The sequence below is a fragment of the Dysidea avara genome, chromosome 8 (assembly GCF_963678975.1).
Source record: "Dysidea avara chromosome 8, odDysAvar1.4, whole genome shotgun sequence".
Taxonomy (NCBI): Eukaryota; Metazoa; Porifera; class Demospongiae; order Dictyoceratida; family Dysideidae; genus Dysidea; species Dysidea avara.
In genome coordinates, this window is record NC_089279.1 from 19,446,824 (window position 1) to 19,469,430 (window position 22,607).

The following is a 22,607-nucleotide window of genomic DNA, read 5'->3' on the forward strand; positions in this document are numbered from 1 at the left end:
AAAGCAAACCGAAACTTATAACTACACGAATAGGCTTATTTGCATTTGCATTGCATTACATACTATATGCCTCCTTTTCAGATTTATAAATGCTATCATAGGGAAAAACTATCTTGCCCAATAGCCTTCCTGTACAAGTTCCCTCACTAGCATCCCCATTTTGTTTTACAATGCATTCAAAATGTCATTGCTGATGCCGTCCATATGAGCAAAAAGTTCAAACTGTTTACTTATTACATGAACCACTGCTACAAGTTTGTGTGATAAATGAAGCAGGAATACTATGGCCATGAGACTAATGTAACACAAGGCAAAACCAAGTACCGTATTAGCTTTTCCATGAGAGCTTAATTTTTTTTGTAATGGTAAGCAAGGTGGTCACCTACAATGCAGTTAGTTATCACATAGATCCTCCACATAACAAAACTATACGTTAAAACACAATTGAAATCAAAGTGCCAGTATAGGATTTTAAATATGTTGTGATGTGTATTGTTTTATGAACACTTTATAACAAATACTTTATTTGCAGTCTTTTAGGTCTATGCAATTTGTGATAACAGCCCTTGGAAAAGAAATTCATTGATGACCAAGTATTTTATCTGCCAAAAGTCTTTTTTTTTCACAAACAATAATTTCAACCTGATGTTCAAAGACAGGTGGAAGGTGCAAGCATTTCCATACATATACACATACAGATAACTATCATAAGTGCATATACAAGACCAGACATGTGTCTACCATCCAACATATGAATAATGATATATACAGTGACTGCCATACACATCCTTTTATGAAGATATTCATGTTGTAATTTTGTTGTTTCATGTATGTGTCATACCAAACTATATTACATCAAAGATTACTATTTCCTCTGTGGCAGCAAGCGTGCAAAAACAGTTGAGGGTTTTAATAAACATTTAGTTCACCTATGATAGGGTCTGCAACGCTAAAAATCGATATCCTCCAATCAACTACCTAACTATTGTCATGTGTTAGGCTAAGTGTAACTTGAATAACACCAGCGTGGCAGCCAAGTTTGTCACTTTCTTCTGTTAGAAAATGATACAAATGTCTTAAAATCACGTGATTTTTCGTTGCAGCAGTTCGTAGAGTTCTTCGTATGCCACGATTTTCACTCTCAACATTGTTCAAGTAGTCTACCATCAACTCAAAGTATTGGTGGTTTGATTTTATTGGTCAGTTTCCGGTGGTAGCACAATCTGTGCAGCTTTTTGGCGATAGACAAAATGTTTCTTGCTCTGGAGCACAGGACAAGCAGAGCAGCAACTGCGTCGTGGGTCAGCAATGACCAGTACTAGGTAAAGTACCTGCATGCGGAGTATGGTTATAATTGAAGCTTGTTAGCCATCTGGCTGAACCATCTATATGCTGAAATTCGGCCAAAATGATGCAATTTTTGCAAACAAATACCAGAATGGTTGATACATCAGTGAGACAGACTCCAACAGCAAGGATATACGAAGCTTATAAACACCTAACAATATGGCTATCTCACCCAGTAAATGCATAGAGCAATCCAATGCATGAAATAGGCACTCACGTGATCGATATTCAAATCTCGGAAAATATAACCATAATCTATTCCAATGACATTAAAATCACTTGGAATCAAGTGACAATCAGTTTGTGTGAATTAGATTCAACATCTCGATTAGCCCAGCAGTCTGAGACTCTCATCACAGCATAAAACACACCTGCACTGGCCCAGACCACGCCTGAGTGAACAATTAACACAAATATTTACAAAAGGAGCACACTGAAAGGTTCCTATTCAGAAATGAAAGCGATTTCATGGGTATTTACGCAATTTGAATTTCGATCATATGAGTGCCTATTTCATGCATTGGATTGCTCTATGTGTTTACTGGGCGAGATAGCTGTATTGTTAGGTGTTTATAAGCTTCGTATCCTTGCTGTTGGAGACTGCCTCACTGATGTAGCTATCAACCATTCTGGTATTTGTTTGCAAAAATCGCATCACTTTGGCCGAATTTCAGCATATAGATGATTCAGCCAGATGGCTAACAAGCTTCAATTATAACCATACTCCGCATGCAGGTACTTTACCTAGTACTGGTCATTGCTGACCCACGGTGCAGTTGCTGCTCTGCTTTTCCTGTGCTCCAGAGCAAGAAACATTTTGTCTATCGCCAAAAAGCTGCACAGATCGTGCTGCCACCAGAAACTGACCAATAAAATCAAACCACCAATACTTTGAGTTGATGACAGACCACTTGAACAAAGTTGAAAGTGAGTATCGTGGCATACGAAGAACCCTACGAACTGCTGCAACGAAAAATCACGTGATTTTAATACATTTGTATCGTTTTCTACCAGAAGAAAGTGACAAACTTGGCTGCCACGCTGGTGTTATTCAAGTTTCACTTAGCCTAACACATGACAATAGTTAGGTAGTTGATTGGAGGATGTCGATTTTTCGCGTTGTGAACCCTACCTATGAACATAGTAAATTAAATATTCCAGGCACTATGTAACTCTATGGTGCTAAGAAGAGCATACAATTTGTGTCCTGGATGATGTCACAGAAATAATACTGGTAACTCTCAACTGTGACTGTTAAGCAATTATCAAATTTGGCATCTGGCCTTTTGTTTTAATTTACAATGCTGTTGTAATCATTTGATCAAATGCATCAGTATAGCGTCTACTAAAAGAGCAGCTTCACAAACATTTTCATCAAATGTATTTCTCATGGTATACACTGTAGCTTCAGAGTGCCCTGCACAAGTTTGTTATGAACAACAGCTAGTGTAATACCATCATTATAGGCCTACTAAGAACATAAAGGATTTCCTTGGCAACAATTCTACATATCACATCACCATGGGCCTCCACCTGGACATTTATACAAAGGAAGTGGTTACTGAATTGTTATTTTTTCTTCTAGTAGTTGCACTGAACATTCAACTTTAGGGGATTCAAACAGTAGCATTAGTGTTAGGGTCTGGTTCAACTTTGGTTTCTTCTTCACCTTTAGGTTATGCTCTTCTTAGCTATATATAGTGAGACTACTACATGAGTAACATTTATTTATAAGGTAGAAAAGTAGGAATAGTGGGTGGCTAGCAGCGGTAACACAGTAGTTAGCACACTGCCTACAGTTCCAGTAGTCCAGGGTTCAAATCCTGGTTGATTTTATTTTTTCCATTTAGTGATCCATTTGTCTAATTAAGTTTTACTGTTGGTTCAATAGTGAGCAAGCTTGATAGTGACTCCAGCTTATTGAACTGACTTTCGGTTCAGTAACCACTGTTTTTGTCAAGTATTGATTGACAGACATTTATATAGTATATAGTATTGTAATTTAGTCTTTCATCACTTATTGTTGTAGACCATATGCGCATACGTGTTTCTAATACTTTAAGACAGACTACAGTGAGAACACGTGTTGTAGCTTCCTTCAGCGTTCCTGTGTTCTACGAGCAATCTACCGCTATACTTCACAGCCTTATACAAAAGGCATCAAAACTGCAGACTCCACTGTAATTGTAGATAGACAGCGAGCAACATAGGCTAAGGCTTCGAACAGTTCTAGGTACACATTCACCTTCGTCCATATGCATCCATACCAGCCAGGCCAACAGCACCACCCAGACACCTCAACTCTCACATATTACGCGTGAGACACATTCATTGGATTGTTGTCTCACGCATGGTTTTCCATCTCACGCATTGCAATTCCTGGAAAATTAAGCTCTCATGTAAGTTAATTTCACTTCAAACCTCTTGGAAAAGCACTAAACAGTGCTCTAATGGCTAAAAATGAAGTATAACTGAAAATAGCCAAAGAAAGTTGCTAATGTTGCAATTTTTACAGGTATTTTTCGACTAAGATGAGACCTCACACATAAGTAAGCAAATCTCACTCATTTTAACCTCAGGTCTCACTCCTAGTGCACTTTACAGGTTGAGGTCGACCACCGGCACCATGAGCATTGAGGATCAGGCTCACTTGATAAGATCACCAGTTAAACATTCGAGTAAACATTCAAAATTGGGGTCGGGAATCAAGAGTAGCAGGCTGTTTTGATAAGTATTTCTCTAATAGCTACAGTGTCTCTAGTAGTTCGATTTCAGTGAACACATGCAGAACAGGATTTCGGGATGAGGCCGGCTGAGCGGCATCAAAAAGGATACCGAATATACTGATCAGCAGTACCCTTAGAATTTTCAGCCAACAAATGAAGAGCCATACTAACTTTACCCTCAGACATTAAATGATCAAACAGACAAGAATTACTTACTACGGAGGCTTAGCGCACATGGCCGGAAATGAATCTAGGCCATGCCGCGCGCTATGGTCAGTAACTATACACAGTGAATTATACAATATGACCAAGACGTTAATAGCTACGGTACAATTATACACTTACTGTTAGAAAGTCCGGGTCTAATGATCGCAATAAGGATTAGGAAGAGCAGCAGCACCATTCCCATTCTACAATAACTGAACAAACATTTTAATTAGCTAGCTGTTAGGGCGTGGCTGCCAGGAACTGAACAGAAAACTTTGACCCCTAGCTTATTACGTAATGACCTCTCCACTAGGGGTGTAACTAATCACTGGACTGGACTACTGGACTGGAACAGTGGACTGGACTACTGGACTGACATATTTTTGGTTTTTACACATTCTGCATGAGGTTGGTTTTATTGAGTCTTGCTAGCCAAGGGCCTTCAGAAAACTTGAAGTCTGCTACTAAAATGATGAGTGTGAGGGGTGGAATAAACAAAAACTTCTACCTCTATTATGTTCTTCTACAGTACATATACTATACTCCTTATCAGTATGCTGCAGGGAATGTGCTAGTTACGGTTAACCAACAATAAAGTCTTAGAGATAGTAGCAAACTTGTACAATGCTAATAAATTTGGTCATATATTATAGTACACCAACCAGTACATGTAAGAACTAATCATGATAGCAGAAAAACCCTACAGTCGTGCAGTGAGTTTGTATATTGCATGTAGGAATGAATTTAACTACAATAGATTATCCTAGGAAGGATAGGTTGTTTCCAGGGGTCTGAGCTATTTAGTTCAAGGATTCATAGGTAGCACAAATATAGTAAAAATGATTTTTGGTTAGCTATTGCTATAATTATTACAATCTCCAAAACACGATACTAAGAAGTGTATAAATGTTGTAGAGCATAACAAGTAATCAGTTTTAGTTTACTCCACTCCTCACACTCATCATTTTAGTAGCAAACTGCAAGTTTTCTGAAGACCCTTAGCTATAGTATATTCACGTTGAGCTGAATCCTCAAAAACATTTAATAACTCATGGATGCAATTACATACAATCTTGAAATTTGGCTCATTGGTAGTACTGCTTGACCCACTAAAAATATTTCAAAATCTTTCTGTTCAAATGTTTGACATAATATTTATGGCCACTCAAAATTTTCACAATACATTTCCTATGGGAAGCCATATAAGTACAGTGTCCATTACAGCCCTTTCCCGAACTTGTAATGGAGCCAAACCATACGTGTCTGTTGTTGACACCTTTGCTGTTACCAATAATCATCTGGTTGGCTGAAATGTTAACTCTGTTGAGAAAAAATCCACTTTTAATTTTTAGCTGTTTTTCAGGATTCAGCTCAATGTGAACATACTATAGCAAGACTCAATAAAACCGACCTCAGAATGTGTAAAAACCAAAAATATGTCAGTCCAGTACTATGAGTCCAGTCCAGTGTTCCAGTCCAGTGATTAGTTACACCCCTCCACTAGTATTCTATTGTACGTCTAATGCACTTATCAACAGTGTTGGGAGTAACGCGTTACATAAGTAACGCGTTACGTAATATTATTACTTTTGTGGTAACAAAGTAATATAACGAAATACGTTATGAAAACAGGTAATATAACGCAAGATACTTTACTTCCAAACGTAACGCGTTACCTAAGTAATATATTTACTGTAACGAGTCTAATATGACGTAATATTATTACTAAAAGTAACGAAGTTACTAATCTCGTTAGTAATCCTCTGAGTAACGCCTAACCACAACGAAGTAACGAGGCCTATTGAATGAAGCTTATTCACTAGCTTCTTACTTATAACCAAGATTTGCACATTGTCCAACAACGCAATAATGTCACGTGATAAGGTGGTAGTTTCACATGTGACAGCTTAAGGCTGTGGACACAAAGTAATATAATATGTAATATTATTACAGTTACTTTATTTTATGGGTAATATGTAACTGTAACTAAATAGTTCTGTTGCAAGTAATATGTAATATGTAACTAGTTACTTTTACAAAGTAACTTGCCCAACACTGCTTATCAATATTAAGCCCCACCACCCCCTCCCGGGCGATAGGTGGGGGAACGTGGGGCATTTGACTTACTTTTGACTCGAACGCGTGCCCCATAGGTGGGGGATTTGAATTTCTTGTTTTTTAAGGCTGCGCATGCTCTAGCTATATAGACTAGCTACCGGGGTTTTCAAGTCCGTTGTCCTATGTATTTTGGCGCATGCGCTTAGCAGTGCGAAAGAAATGGTATTTTCTGTCGGTTATGCAATATTAGACAGAAAATACGCTCTCCGCGGTACGTTATTGCGCATGCGTGGCGGGATAATTGGGGGTATTTAAATGAATGGTTGGTTGCTAGGGCAATTCTAGGCCGTTTACCAAGCTACTGTTGCTTCATTTTTTCCTCGTTCGAAATGTCTGCTACTTCTGGAGTAACTGTCACGGTTATAAACCCTTTAGTCACTTCAATGGCTGGTGGTGGAAGCAGTGGAAGTGGAGGAAGCTCCAGCAGCTCATTAGCTACCGCTACTTGGAGACGAATGCTAAACTGGACCGTATCGCCCACATAGTGACCGCTTCCCAGGCAACGACTCAGCAGTCTATTGAGGCCTTAAGGGTTGAGTTTCGGAAGGAACAGGAAGAAACTGCAGAGAGAGCAGCCAAGAAAGCTCGTCTTTCAGCAGAAGTAACTTTCAGAAAGAAAGGCAATGAGAGGCAGTTCCGCTTCAACGAGTCACTCCAGGAACACCTTCGTGTAGCTCATGTGAAGCTTGAGGAGGTTACGAGTTCTCCCCCTGTGTCTTCCGAGCTCCGGCAAGTACAACTTGCAATAGAGGAAGGTATGCGTTTGTTGAAATTCCGCCTAAAGGCTATCCGGCGGTTGGCGGACCGCTCAGAGTTCGGTTGGTCTCTGAGTATGACGCAGACGAGTTGGCTGATGATAGTGACGACGAGAATAAGATAGAAAAGGCCGAGAAGGCTGCGGAAAGGAAAGCAGCAATAGCTAAGAAGAAGCGCGGTCGTTCCGCGCAGCAGTCTACCGGTTTTGGGCGTGAGGCCCCTTTGAATCAGTAGGATACCGGAAGTGGTTCCGGTACAGGCCACACCTGTTGTTCTTCCTGGTCGTCAAGCGCGCCCAGTTTCAGGCGCCTGTTTCTATTGCGGGGAGTTTGGCCATCAGGAGAAATTGTCCCTAGGCACCAGGAGGAGCAGCTGCAGCATCTAAACAGTATCCTTTTGAATGTGAAATACACAGTGACTGTGATTTGTATGACTTACTGCCAGTTGACAACCCTGATTTTGAAGGGCAAGGCCCTGATGCTGGACTCAATGGTCCTATTTGGGAGTTAGATGTTGATGAACTTCATAGTATACAGGTCCATGCAAGGAGGCCTCAGGAAACATATAAGGTTTTGGATAGATGTTTTTGAATGCCCCTCATAGGGTAGTGGATGCAATTCAGTATGGCTATATGTTTCCTTTGTTTTCTTCACCAACACCATATTTTGGTTGTAACCATTTGGCTAATTGTAACTTTGTTTCCCTGGCGATCCAGGAATTGCTAGTCAATAACTGTATTGCTAAGGTTGACTTTTAACCTTTTATATGTAGTCCTTTGTTAGTTGTTGATGGACCCAGTAAGAAATGTCTGGTGATTAATCTCAGACACCTCAACCAGTTCCTGTGGAAGCAGAGGTTTAAATATGAAGACCTTAGGACAGCTCTGATGTTATTTGAAAAAGGTGATAAGGCATTTACGTTTGACCTGAAGTCTGGTTATCACCATGTTGACATCCACAAAACCTGTTGGAAGTATTTAGGCTTTATGTGGCCTGTGAATAAAGTCCAGACTTATTTTGTGTTTAAAGTCCTTCCATTTGGCTTATCTTCAGCGTGCTACTTGTTTACTAAGCTTCTGAGGCCATTAATTAAGTATTGGAGGGGACATGGTTATAAGATAGTGGTGTATTTAGATGACAGTATTTGCTCTGTAGAAGCTGAAAGGGCCGAAGCTGCCAGTAGATTTGTTCAGGAGTCCCTGGCTTATGCTGGCTTTGTGGCTCACCCTACGAAATCCCAGTGGGTTCCTTCCTACCTGGTATCTTGGTTAGGATATGATATCAATCTAGAAACAGTCCAGATTATTGTCCCCACAGATAAGGTGCATGCTTTTAGAAGTTTAGTGTCTTCTACAATTAAGACAGTAAGATAATTTCTTTGTCCCTTGCAGTGGGCCCAGTTAGTCGACTCATGACTCGTAGTTTGTATGCAGTGATTAATGAGTGTTATACCTGGAGTGACATGTTGTCACTGAGTCCAGAGGCTCTCTGTGAGTTAAAATTTTGGGAAACAAATCTTCAGGAGTATGACTCTCAGCCTTTATGGTGCCAGCCAGGTGCTGTAAGAATTGTGTATTCTGATGCTAGTGATACAGGATTTGGTGGGTATATTGTTGAACATGGTCAGTATGTGGTGCACGGCCATTGGGATGCTGTAGAGGCCCAACAGAGCTCTACATGGCGTGAGCTTAAAGGTATCAGGCTGGTTCTTCAATCATTGATATCAAAACTTCAAAATTGTAAAGTTAAGTGGCTTACTGATAACCAAAATGTTTCCCGGATTCTTCTGGTGGGTAGTAAAAACCCGGCCCTTCAACAGGAAACCCTAGGTTATGTTCCTTGTGTGTACAATATAGTGTGTCTGTTGAGCCTGAGTGGATACCTCGTACTGAGAACCAGATAGCTGATTTTATCAGTCACATACAAGACTTTGATGATTGTCAATTACACCCAAGTGTGTTTTGCTGGTTGAACAGTAGATGGGGCCTGTGTACAGTTGATCGCTTTGCAAGCTTTTATAATACTCAACTACCTAGGTTTAATAGCCGTTTCTGTAACCCAAGTCTGAGGCAGTAGATTGTTTCACATGTGATTGGACTGGTGAAATGAATTGGTGGTGTCTCCCAGTCTACCTCATTCCACGATTGCTAAGGCATGCTCAGAACTTTAAGTGCAGGGGTATCATTGTACTACCTCATTGGTCATCCGCCCCATTTTGGCCTCTAATTTGTCCTGATGGTAGTCATCTTGCTTCTTTTGTCAGGGATTGGTGTGACCTGCCCCTGTTTGACCATTTGTTTTTGCCCGGTAGGTGTACCTCAGGGTTCTTTTCTGGTTCGAGGTCAACCACTTGTGTTCTTGGCTTGTTATTTGATTTTAACATGCCTGTTGGTGGCTCTCTGTTGTTCTCTTAAAACCATGCGTCATATTCATTGAATAGCTAATAAAAAATATTAAAATAAAAAATAAATAAATAATTTTTTTTTTAAAACAAAATTCCTTATGCAAGTTGTATATGATTAGAATGTGCTCTGTTCAATAAGCCAATCCCAGGCAGGTAGTATACATAGAATTAGTGTAATGAGCACCCTTCTGCTACACCAACAGTTGGTATATCTACGCATGTTTATAGGTAAGGGCTGTGTGCCAGCCACTGTCGGTCAGTGTCCTGTGATGCTTTTGTGTTAAGCATTGGTTTGTGTTGTTCCAGCCACTGTTGGTCAGTGTGCTGAGATGCTTCTGTGTTAAGTATTGGTTTGTGTTGAACCAGCCACTGTCGGTCAGTGTGCTGAGATGCTTCTGTGTTAAGCATTGGTTTGTGTTGAGCCAGCCACTGTCGGTCAGTGTGCTGAGATGCTTCTGTGTTAAGCATTGGTTTGTGTTGTTCCAGCCACTGTCGGTCAGTGTGCTGAGATGCTTCTGTGTTAAGCATTGGTTTGTGTTGAGCCAGCCACTGTCGGTCAGTGTGCTGAGATGCTTCTGTGTTAAGCATTGGTTTGTGTTGAGCCAGCCACTGTCGGTCAGTGTGCTGAGATGCTTCTGTGTTAAGCATTGGTTTATGTTGTGCCAGCCACTGTCAGTCAGTGTGCTGAGTTGCTTCTGTGGTAAGCATTGGTCTATGTTGTGTGTTGAGCCAGTCACTGTTGATCAGTGTGCTGAGATGCTTCTGTGGTAAGCATTGGTCTATGTTGTGTGTTGAGCCAGTCACTGTCGGTCAGTGTGCTGAGATGCTTCTGTGTTAAGCATTGGTTTATGTTGTGCCAGCCACTGTCGGTCAGTGTGCTGAGTTGCTTCTGTGGCAAACATTGGTCTATGTTGTGTGTTGAGCCAGTCACTGTCGATCAGTGTGCTAAGATGCTTCTGTGTTAGCATTGGTTTGTGTTGTGCCAGCCACTGTTGGTCAGTGTGCTGAGATGCTTCTGTGGCAAGCATTGGTCTATGTTGTGTGTTGAGCCAGCCACTGTCAGTCAGTGTGCTGGAATGCTTCTATTGGTGTGTATTGTGTCAGCCACTGTAGGTCAGTGTGCTGAGATGCTTCCATGCTAAACAGTTGTCTGCCTGTTATTGTGATGGGCTTTTTGAATATTTATTGCACAAAAATCATGTGTATTTTGCAGTGGTACAAGGCCAGATAGTATGGCAAGAGTTATTGTGCATGGAAGATCCCCATCTTAAGTGCTTGGCCAAGAGCTTGTTTACTACAGATCTCAACAGTAAGGTTGCTTCTATAACTAAGAAGTACATGTATGCTTTCAACCGCTGGATGAAATGGGCCCAGTCCCTTAGCAATATCAACATGTTTGCAGTAAAGCCAGTTCACCTGGCATTGTATATTCAACACTTGGGAGATTCTAAGCAGTCCCGAGCAGCTGTGAAGGAAGCTACATATGCTATTGCCTGGATTCATAAAATGGCAGGGTTGCTATCACCTTCCAGCAATCCGTTGGTATATAGAGTGTTGTCTATGTCCGGGTGTATGTGGCTTGCAGTGCTAAAGTTACTTGCCCAGTTGCAATGCTTAAGCGATATATGGACATGGGTGGTTTGTCAAACTCCTCTGGAATATTGTTCCGTTTGCTAAAAGGGGGTGAGCAGCTGCATCCATCTGGCCAATTGTCACACACTCGTATACGAGAGCTGTTGTTGGACAGGTTGGAATCTCTTGGGTTCTCTAAGTCAGATTTTTCAGCCTTAGGTCAGGAGGTGCTATTGCTGCAGCTCAAGCTAGAATACCAGACAGATTATTCAAGAGGCATGGTCGTTGGTCCTCAGATAGCACCAAGGATGGCTATGTTAAAGACTTAGTTGCTTCTCTCTTAGAAGCTACACAAAGATTAGACACCTGAGCCTTATATATACTGAGTCCCGCTCTTTGTACCTCTAGAGTGTGTCTATATACATAGTAAGTGCTGGTGCTTGGTGCACGGCCAGGCCAACCCAAGTGTCTGTGTGTGTCGTGGCATGCAATAGAGTTTAGCGGGGAGTGGTATTTTCTGTCGGTTATGCAATATTAGACAGAAAATACGCTCTCCGCGGTACGTTATTGCGCATGCGTGGCGGGATAATTGGGGGTATTTAAATGAATGGTTGGTTGCTAGGGCAATTCTAGGCCGTTTACCAAGCTACTGTTGCTTCATTTTTATTGAGGGGATGTTAGTGTGTAATGGATGTGATGTGTGGTGTTGACTTCAGTTAATTTTTTATTTATTTTTTCCTTTACAGACATTAGCTAGATGATGAGCCTACTCAGTTGGTCTAGACTCTGGACTATTATATATGTATTCATCCATGTGCTTAATCTTGCTTGTGGTTATTGTTATTGCAGTTTGTGTTCGAGAGTGATGCACATGTGGTGCTACAGCTGCATGCATCATGTATGGTTTTTTCCTCCAGCTGTTCTTTTTTACCCATGTGGTTTTTGTTCAGTGGAGGTTTTTTCCCTTGGGGGCAGATTTGGGGTCGGCTGTCTCCAAAATTTTGGTAAAACCAATACTTTATTGTTGTAGACCCTGCTGTAGCATCACTAAGGTTTGCAACTCACTGATCACATGGCATTTATTAATGTGTTGGGTAGTGTTTCCAGTATCTATGGTGTTTCATAGTTAGCTATGGTGGTGTTTTGTAAATAATTATTTTCAAACAATCATTAAACTCTTGCTTGGTGCACGGCCAGGCCAAAACATTCTAGAGTGTGTCTATATGCATAGTAAGTGCTGGTGCTTGGTGCACGGCCAGGCCAACCCAAGTGTCTGTGTGTGTCGTGGCATGCAATAGAGTTTAGCGGGGAGTGGCAGATTCAAGTGAGATCAGGTAACTGTGTGTGCCCCATTATGATGGATGATTGTAAATGTGGTAAAACTATTACTCACTGTGTTGTTGTGACTCCTTTATCACCAGTGAATGGCTCTTCGGTTAGCAGGTTTTTTAGCGCATGCGCAATTATAATAGGACAACGGACTTGAAAACCCCGGTAAACACGTGAAAGACAAAGTGTGCTAAAAATAGACACAACGTTTTGAGGTGCGAAGTGGAGCTAGCTGCTTTAGTTTATACTAATAGTAGAGTCCATTGTGTTCTACGTGTGCAATATGCCGGTAAAGACAAGTTTTAGTAATGTTTAAAGTTAAGTAATTAATTTTTGTAACATAAGCTACTCAGGCCACTAGCACAGGTTGCTAGTGGACCCTCAGCATGGACGAATATTGTTTTCATGAATGTATAACCACTGTATCTGTATGTAGTTGTACCCATGCTGAAAAGCCTTATAAATAAATAAATGAATAAAAAGAACACCCGCGCGGTTACATTCAGTCAGCCTACTGACGTCGATTCAGCATGTACAGAAGTTGATGTGGTAATGGATGTTATTCGAAGAACCTTTAGTGATGTTCTGAAGCCTGGACAGGAGTTTTTCTTGAAAGCGAAAAGCGAGGATCCGGACTGGGATGGAGTTTTTGTTGATGTACAAGTCAAAGACTCATTGACTGATAAATCTGTAGTTAGAGCAGAGTTAAAGGAGTCGGATACTGATGACACGAACAAGGTAGGTGTCTGGCATGAGTGTTGGAGGTTTTTTTTTCTCGTTTTGTATTTTATAATGAAGTATGTGACAAAACCATGTTGGTATACCTATAGATTCTTGCACAACCTATTAAGCATGTTGTTGATGAAGGTCATAACAAACGGAACAATGTAGAGGTATATATGGTCTATTTAATTCTATGGTATGTTTACTGGAATGTTACATTGTGTAGGAAGTTCTGTACAATTCTTCATCTCCTTCCTCATCTGTACAGTTGCGCCTAGACAACCAAGATGGCAATATCTGTCTCCGTCGCCCCAATGCAAAGGTACAAAATATTGCTATCTGGCTAACATAATGATTGCCATGTATATCTGGTATTACTAGATCGTGATGTGTGTTATAGTTGATTAGCTTTTCTATGGAACAATGGTAGCTAATAGTGGTATTAAACAAGCCAGTTTGATGTATGATTGTTTTGCACTAGGCTGCACACCTGTTTGTTTTCTTTCCCAGTGGCCACAGGAATTCTCAATAAGGTATATGGGTAGGATATGGGTGTTACCTAAAACCTTTAATTCGGGACATTGGGAACAGTGGAAATTGAAAACTGAAACTGAAAACTGAAACTGAAATGGAAAAACTGAAACTGAAAAACTAAAATTGGTCAAAACTTCATATTAACAGGTACCTCTTAACAAAGACCACCTCTATAATAAGACCGCCTCTAAATAAGACCACCTCATTATAGTAGTTATGTCAAGTAGGTCCAAAAATATAGCTAAGGTGTACTCATAATGTAATAAAGTATCAATCAATCAGACAGTACTTAAAAGTTGAAATGACAGCTGCAGGGTTGTACAAAAGGATATATCTTATCATGCCAAGACTTAAAGTCCATGGTCATGTCACAAATGAAAATGGAGCAATTGCATGCATAATTGAATTTGATAATGGATTTCTCATGAATATTATTGTGCATGATTTAGGAGTTGCATAGTTACAAAATCAACATTAATGATTCTTGACTTTGTGTCTTAATAATTGTTAGGCACACGTAATAAGCATCCTCGAAGACTTAAAAACCTGAGGTGACATCAGTAATTACCGAGGCGCAGGTAAATATTGACAGGTTTTTAAATCCTCGAAGACACCTATCATGAGTGTCCAACTATTACCAAGACACAAAGTCCAAGATCATTAATTTAACTATGCAACTCTTAAATAATGCACAATTCATGAGAAATCCAGTATCAGCAGAGTAATTGTGCATGCAATTATCCCATTTTCATTGTGACATGACCATGGACTTTAGGTCTTGGTATGGTAAGATAGTGTATCCTTATGTACAACCCTGCAGCCAGCGGCGGAGGAAGTAGTTGATATGAGGGGGGGCTGGGCTGACCCAGACTTATTTCTATAGTTTGGTAAGGTGAGACCAAAAAAAAAAAAAAAAAAAAAGGTCGCAACCAACTGACAAGAGCTTTCCACCTCACCAGCTACCATTTCTAGCTGATAAACTACATAAAAATCCTTTCATAGCTCGCTACACACTGACTACTTTATTAGAATGACTGCTCTATTAGAGTATCTCGATCTTTATCACGGTTTTCAGCCCCACTCCAAGAAAGATAATTTCGGTGTGATATCATTCTGAGGGGGGGGGCTTTAGCCCCCTAGCCCCCCCCCCTTTCCGCCGCCTATGCCTGCAGCTGTAGTTTTAACTTTTAAGTACTGTCTGATTGATTGATACTTTATTACATTATGAGTACACCTAATGGCCTTTTTGTTGGACCTACTTGACGTGACTACTATAATGAGGTAGTCTTATTAGAGGCGGTCTTATTAGAGGCGGTCTTATTATACAGGTGGTCTTATTACAGAGGTGGTCTTTGTTAAGAGGTACCTGTTAATATGAAGTTTTGACCAATTTTAGTTTTTCCGTTTCAGTTTTTCCATTTCAGTTTTTCAGTTTCAGTTTTCAATTTCCACTGTTTCCAATGTCCCCTTTAATTCATAGCTTGTTGTCTGGCAGCTGCCACCATATGGTATATGTTGTATTTGTCAATGCATGCATGTGTATGATTATTTCTAATTATTTATAGGAATGTGCAATTGTTGCTCCAGCTATGGCCACTGACAAGAGCACAGTATATATTAAAGAGCATTCAAAAAATTCGGTCATAAGTCAGAAAAGATATCAGATTATCAAAAGCGAATGAATGAAGCATCAATGGAGCTGTGTCTTGTTAATCCGAATCTAATTAGTAACAGGGGTTTGTTGTTAGAACAAGCAAGGAAAAAAGTAAATGATTCAGGATACATCTACAAAAAAAGGGAAAAGTTGTTCGAAAATACTTAATTCTGAAGATGAAAGTCCCCCTCCTAAAAGGAAAAAAATTAGCAAGGAATACCGCTTACAGAGGATTAGTGAACTTCAAGATAAAATAAAAGATTTGGAAGACCGAATTGGATACAAGATCAAGCGACGAGAGGCTGCAAGCAATAATAGGCTTTACAAAGATTGTGATGAGTTAACGGAACAAATATCTGATTTAAAAAGTCAGAAGCGTCAACTTAGCATAGAACTTGTGGCTTTAAATCAAAAGCAGAAAATGTCCCTTTGGTATGATAGTAACAGAAAAAAAACAACAAGTGGCATCTGTCGAGATCTGAGTAAAACAGCACAAGCAACAAGATCAAAGTCATCATCAGTCAGTACAAGCCAGTCATCATCTGAGAGTTGTACTTCAAGTGTTTCATCTAAGTCTACGGCTTCTCTGTCTATCTTAGCAGATGATTCTGAAACCAGTGGCCGTGATACAGTCATACTCTGTGATGATGAGGATACGTCTTTAAAACACACGGGTAAACCAGTAACTCTGAGAAGAGAAGAGATCCCAGATGAAGACATCACATCAGACATCACATCAGCTGCAGAAATGCAGCATTTTTAGTAAGGCCTCCTCAGCATGCTAAGTTGGGGAGGCCTATTGAAGAACTTCTGCAAACTTATTTAGAACAAAAAAAAAGAGATGTCTTAGCAACCGTTATGAACAGAATATTTGTAAGACAGTACATGTTTCATTGTTTTCTGGTTTGTCACTATCTGAATACACAGAAGTCCGATCTATGCATTGTCAAATAACTCATACATTACAGTGTCTTCAATGCAAACATTTTATAGAGGTAGCAAACAAAGTGATTACAGATGGTTACTGTTTACTTCCTACAGCCTTCAGAATGTTAACTCCTGGTGGTAAGTATACTGCTGAACATGCTCGCCGGCTGGTTTTGCAGATGCGACTTGTGGCAATTTGTGTTGGTGATCCAAAGAAAGGAAACTCGTTTACTATTCTCATGGAAACGTTTCCTGAAACTGACTACTGCAAGATTGGAACCATAATTTCTGGGTTAGCTAACACTACTGTACAGCACATGGTTGGCTTAGAAAGACCAGTTGTAAAAATGCTCCTGAGTGTAGCAAAATCTGATCGTATTCATCTGATCGTATTAGAAGTCATTCTGATCGTATTAGAAGTCATTAACATTCGTATTTGTATGAAAACCATGCTGTTCATCACACAAAACTTCATATATTTGCAATTGTTTAGATATAATATTAGAGTAGACAATATGTTCCAGTGGTGTAGCTACCATTGAGGCAGCTGCCTTGGTAATAATTGCTCAACAGTTCTGGCTGAGCAGCCTAAGTTTTCAGTGGCACCCTTATTTTTCTACTCAAATGTTTACTACTACTAAGACAGCATTAATGCACCACACATAATAGAATCTATATGGCTGCAATACTAAGCAGGGCTGGAGCCCATGGTGACAAAGTCTGGCATTGGCTGGACCACTTTTCAACTACTTGAATTTGTATCAAAAGATCGAGATATTCTAATAGAGCAGTCATCATAATGTATTTTAATACACTGTTAAAATAAAGAGTAACCACAACTCTTAAGGAGTTCCCAGTGTAGGGAGGACTTAACACCCCTGGAGAGTAACCATTACTCTAAAGGAGTAACACATGCTCTGAAAGTGGTGTCACTTACTCTTCAGAGTAATGGTTATTCTCTTCAGAGTGTTGGTTAAACCTCTCCAGGGGTGTTGAATCCTCCCTACACTGGGAACTCTTTAGAGTGGTGGTTACTCTTCATTTTTAACAATGTAGAACATTCAGTACAGATTATAGCCACTGTTCTCATTATACTGCTTGGTTTAAATCATTTACATTTATGTTAATTGTCTTTAAATTACTTTTCAAAAGTTCCAATGAGTCAACTGCACAGCACTGCATTGCACTACTGAATTGATCACATCATGCATTAGCAGTTACAATCAAAAAATAGCTTCCACATACCATTTCAAAGCATATTATTTTCAAAATTTTCCATGAGGGAGCATGCCCTCATACTCCTAGCTTGACATGCAGCTGAATATCACATGAAATTATTAAAGAGATGATCTCTGACTTAAATATCACCTCAGATCAATAAAAGTATAGTGTGGATGACTATGACCTCGGTTGCAGTCCATGGATGGCCTGACCTCTAAAAATATCTCGGAATAAGTCAGCTTTGTGTGCTGAGTGAAATTAAACTAGTGTAATAATTGAAGCATGGTATACTGTAGCTAAGCTGAAGCATTACTTATGACATGTAGAAAAGCACTCTGAGTCTTCCGAAACAGTTTCTTCTATCCAACCAGTTAACCAAGGTTGAAAGATTTTGTGAATCAGTTGAGTCAGACCCTCTCAATTAGGTCAATGTATAAACTTTGTCCCGATAAAAAATTTTTCCTGGCTATGCCTGTATGCCACTGTGTTCTAATATTGTGTTGGACAGCTAAAACAAAGGGCCATGGAAAACTGAGACAACACCAAAAATGTTAATATAATATATTAAGACATGTAGGACTCCACTTTCACTAAATCCACCAATGGAAGAACTTACTCCACAAATACATCGAATGGCAACAAATAGAAAAAAACCCAGACAACAGTAAAGTCAACTTAAAACCACAGAATACCCATCTCCCTCCACTTAGAGGACAAAGGGAAACCAGGCACTTATAACAGATAGTACATAGCTTCATGTGGCAGACAACATGATGGGTGTAAAAGAGGCATGCTCAATCTCACACTGTCCATATGCACGTCATTTGATGTTTTCATGTTTCTTAAATGCGGAAAATAAAGAGGGAAGAAGACAAAAGCGAAAAGGCTTCATCCCATCCTTCGACTGAACAAAAACTTTTTGCACTGAATGAATAGGGTTGATAATGAAGACAACAATGTGATAATAAAAATAATAACTAGCTAGCTACATATCATTGTAAAGGCTAATAATTAAAAATTACAGTGATGAAAAGTTTGATCAGCACAAATGGTTGTGTTGATTGGTCAACAGCGTTTCTTGGTTGGAAAATGGCCAGTGGCTGATTGCTATATTGTACTCTGCACTGGATTAGCACTGGATGGTAGCATGCATTCATTAAGTATACAACAGTAAATGACTATAAGTATCCACTGAACATGCAGTAACTAAATACATTTAATACATTTTAATGTACGCAAACGTAGCATTATACAGAAAACTAAACCCAGGAACAGAGACAGACTTACAAATTAACAAAAAACTAAACAGAAATAAAGATGTAAGTCCTCAGAACCTTAGTTAGAGTCAATATGCAGTGTGAAATAGTGTTCCAAATAGAGTGTTTACAAAAATGAGCATACCGATAGATACGTACTAATCGAGACCTGTATTGGATAATTAATAATAGGAGGTACATGGTACTGTTCATTTTCATGTCTAGTAGTTGCCCTGAGAATTTGACTTTAGGGAACGTGCCTGATAGTTTCCCTGAACATTTGACTTTAGAGGCCGCAAAAGTATTATTGTTAGGGTTAGGGTTGGGTTCAGCTTTGGTTTCTTCTTTGCCTATAGGTTACATTCTTCTTACTATCATACATACATAGAATATACTATCTATGTTACTATCCAGGCCGGTTATTCTATTTACTGAGACTACTACTTGAGTAACATATAAGATAGAAAAGTAGGGGAGGTGGTAGCTAGCAGTGGTAGGACAGTGGTTAGCACACTTGCCTAAGCTCCAGTAGTGCAGGGTTCGACCCCAGCTGAGTTCTGTGGGTTTTTCATTTAGTGACCCTTTTTGTCTACGTTTTACTGTCCACTACCTTAATAATAAGACATTAAATAATATGATTTTACTTTGTATAGTTTAAAAATTGTATTTCACTGTGTAGCTATACACTGTACACTATTTGAAATGTAGCCATGTTGATTTTATAGTTGGTTAGCATCTAGGGACTGCACCCTTCGACTACTATCATTGGGCATTCCAGCCCAATTTTTAAATTTTGGACTTTTTGTATGCTCAATAGATAGAGTATTGATTGCCAATCTCAGAAATATATAGTTTGTTGGGTTGGAATTAGCTACTTTGGCATGCACAGTGCTAAAAACTGAAAAAGGGTACATTTTTTTCTCCAGGGCTCTCCATACATTTTAAAAGAAAAAATGGCACAATTGAATCAGGAAGCCATCTAGCAATCTGGACTATCTTGAAACTGCAGTTGCTTCTAGCTGCAAGTTTGTAGATGTAATGAGAGTAACTTCAGATCTCAGTGATCTTTGTATGCTTTGTGGTGAGCAAGTATGTTTCACCTACTGCACACTTCTCTATACAATGGATTATGGTGTATACCCATGCATAGGTAAGTGGCTATCTCAAGTAAGTAAAAACATCAAGTTAACAACTTATAAAGGTAACTAAACAACACAAGTGGAGGTGCCACAATGATGCAACAATACCTAAGGTGGAGTTGTGGTTTCAATTATGGCATTGTTATGCCAAGTTTGTATTTTTGAGCTGATGACACAGCCATCAGAAGATTGCTCTGGAACTGAAAATTACTAACCTGAACAAAGTAACTATACACTTTAAAGTACGCACCAGTGACTACCTTCCACCCGACTGTGTTTTTTAAAGTATTCTACATACATTACAAGACTTGAAAAGGTTACAATACAACACAAAACTTACTTATATGTAATGCATATGACAAAACTAAGATTTTCATGATGATTGGCGTGTGGACAAACCCCATAGCAACATTTATCTTCATTGGAGCTCGGACTACAGAGCAATCTCAAGTTAAACACAAGTTATTATTTTGTGCCAGAGTTCCATTGAGGAATATAAAGAGAATTTTTCTATTAAAAACTCTCGGATACTGGAATGCCTACTATAATATGTATTGTACTTAATCCATATACTTAAAATTTCTTATGTGTTTATGATCAAATATGTACTGTCATTGAACATTGACAATTGTCCTATTTTCTATAAGATGCATTCAACTGGATGCTCTTGTTGTAGTCTATATCAGTTATATCATGATCTAGATACCCTAATAGAACAATCATCCTAAAACAACAGTCAAGCAACTATATAATGTACAATCTGAAAGCTATAAACTGCTTAAATCACTCTGAGATTCAATTTTAAGGGTACAATTTTTTAAAGTATTGGGGTCATGTCCCCATAGGTTGGCATGCAGGCTATACATGCTAATGTGCTTTGCATGATATTCCTTGGTTTCCTCTACATACCCACCTAGCTGTAGCTAGGCCCTGGCATCACAAAAAGTCTCCCTACTTCCAATATTTGCAATGATACATAGAAGACAATTGTTTGAGAAGTGTACAGTGTTAAATGAATAGATCCACATTTGACCACTAACCAAGGATAGCTAGTGACCTGTGTGGGCATGGCAAGGGAGCATTGATGAATACAAAAGTAATATGCATGCATGTCTCATACATGTTTTTCTGTGTATTGTGTGTATGCATCTTGGGGTCGGGGAAGCACCCTCGAACAGGTTGATCTGACAAAGGTGACCTCTTCAATAAGACTGTATCAATTTTTAGGTTCCAAAGGAGGGTCAATTAATAAATTAGTACTTTACTACACATTGTACTATACTTGCATGCATGTATGCATGGGCATAGTGCCTAGGGCATGAACTTCATATGTTCATACTTTGTGTACTAAAACTGTATTATCTCTGTATACAATATTTTGATCAGATATCCATTGTAATTGTAGTTTCTATCTTACTATCTATAACTAAAGAACATTAGGTTCAACGTACTATGCAGTATGTACTAAATCCTTCATACATGGCTAGACAGTGTAATCTTAGTAATTGAGGAAATTGTATGGCAAGCATGTGTGTTCAGTTTCATTGCTAAGATTACCCTAAAATAAAGCCACAAACACATCACTGCTATACATATATTATGTTTGTTACTTATTTGCTATAAGAGTTAGCTATACATGTTCATCTGGCCACTGTATATGGTTTCAGTGTAAATCATTTTCTGTTTCAGTTTCTTTATTGCAGCCTTTTATTTTTGCTTTCCATTTCAGTTATGAGGAAATGTTACAATTCTGCCTATAAAAGGATCTCACAGCATAAGGAAATGTAGTTAATCTGAAACCAGGGTATAGGAAACCTTGTAAAAATAATGCCATACATAGTCTTACTCATTTTTTGCATGATAGATTTAGATAAAAGTATTCAATGGTATGACTGTAGAATATGGTTTGCACATATAAATGTAGTTACATACTTAGTTATATGAGGTATATACATAGGAATTGTCTATAATATGACACGTACATCAGCAACAGAATTCCTAAGGATATAAGTACATGAAAATAACAAGGAGAAAACATTCTGACCACCTGGTAGACTCCTGTAAGCGTTCGAGCATAAATCGGATGGCTGCAGGTTCGAGGCTACCTAGGTCCAGTCATGGATTTTTTCTCCTTTCTCCAACTTTTCAAACACACCTTAAGTAGCTAAAGTCTAGTAGCTAAAGTCTTTGAGCAGCACTTGTGCTGTAAAGCATTAATAAATAAACTAGTGTCCATTTGGTTCTACTTGAGGTACTTAGAGATAATGAGTTACTCTCTAGAATTCCTATGGATATAAGTACATGAAAATAACAAGGAGAAAACATCCTGACCACCTGGTAGACCCCTGTAAGCGTTCAAGCGTAAATCGGATGGCTGCAGGTTCGAGACCACCTAGGTCCAGTCATGGATTTTTTCTCCTTTCTCCAACTTTTCAAATACATCTTAAGCAGCTAAAGTCTAGTAGCTAAGTCTTTGAGCAGGCTGTAGGACCAGGTGCCCTACAGACCCTCAGCACTTGTGCTGTAAAGCATTAATAAATAAATAAATAAAATAAATAAACAGCAGGGAAGTCATTTGAATACTTGAACTATTATTGCTAGTAGTTTCTAAACTAATTACTGTATGCTTATGTAATACCAAAAAAACATATTTCAATGCTAGTTTTATATATCCTACAGTAAATATATAGCATGT

At 39.1% G+C, this 22,607-nt stretch overlaps 2 protein-coding genes across 7 annotated transcripts in view; one reads left to right on the forward strand and one right to left on the reverse strand.

Annotated features, from left to right (window-relative positions):
* LOC136263010 (uncharacterized) overlaps window positions 1-4,520 on the reverse strand; it is a 37,807-nt gene extending 33,287 nt beyond the window's left edge. For all 4 annotated transcript variants that reach the window (XM_066057443.1, XM_066057442.1, XM_066057444.1 and 1 more), the window contains exon 1: window positions 4,419-4,520. In XM_066057443.1, the coding sequence (XP_065913515.1) occupies window positions 4,419-4,482 (64 nt within the window). In that variant the 5' untranslated portion in view covers window positions 4,483-4,520. The remainder of the gene's footprint in view (window positions 1-4,418) is intronic.
* A 2,055-nt stretch (window positions 4,521-6,575) lies between these two features.
* On the forward strand, window positions 6,576-16,797 carry LOC136264159 (uncharacterized). 3 transcript variants are annotated; one of them, XM_066058866.1, is made up of 5 exons: window positions 6,576-7,542; window positions 11,883-13,196; window positions 13,289-13,351; window positions 13,408-13,503; window positions 15,281-16,797. In XM_066058866.1, the coding sequence occupies exon 5, from the start codon at window positions 15,485-15,487 to the stop codon at window positions 16,130-16,132; it is 648 nt and encodes a 215-aa protein (XP_065914938.1). In that variant the 5' UTR covers window positions 6,576-7,542; window positions 11,883-13,196; window positions 13,289-13,351; window positions 13,408-13,503; window positions 15,281-15,484; the 3' UTR covers window positions 16,133-16,797. The 3 variants fall into 3 exon arrangements, with proteins under 3 accessions (XP_065914938.1, XP_065914939.1, XP_065914940.1); XM_066058867.1 differs by having other exon boundaries at window positions 11,887-13,196; XM_066058868.1 differs by having other exon boundaries at window positions 6,577-7,542.
* Window positions 16,798-22,607: the final 5,810 nt, after the last annotated feature.

Excerpts from the sequence above, each read along its gene's own strand:
- LOC136264159 (XM_066058866.1), top strand. The coding sequence starts at position 15,485 with ATGATTCAGGATACATCTACAAAAAAAGGGAAAAGTTGTTCGAAAATA.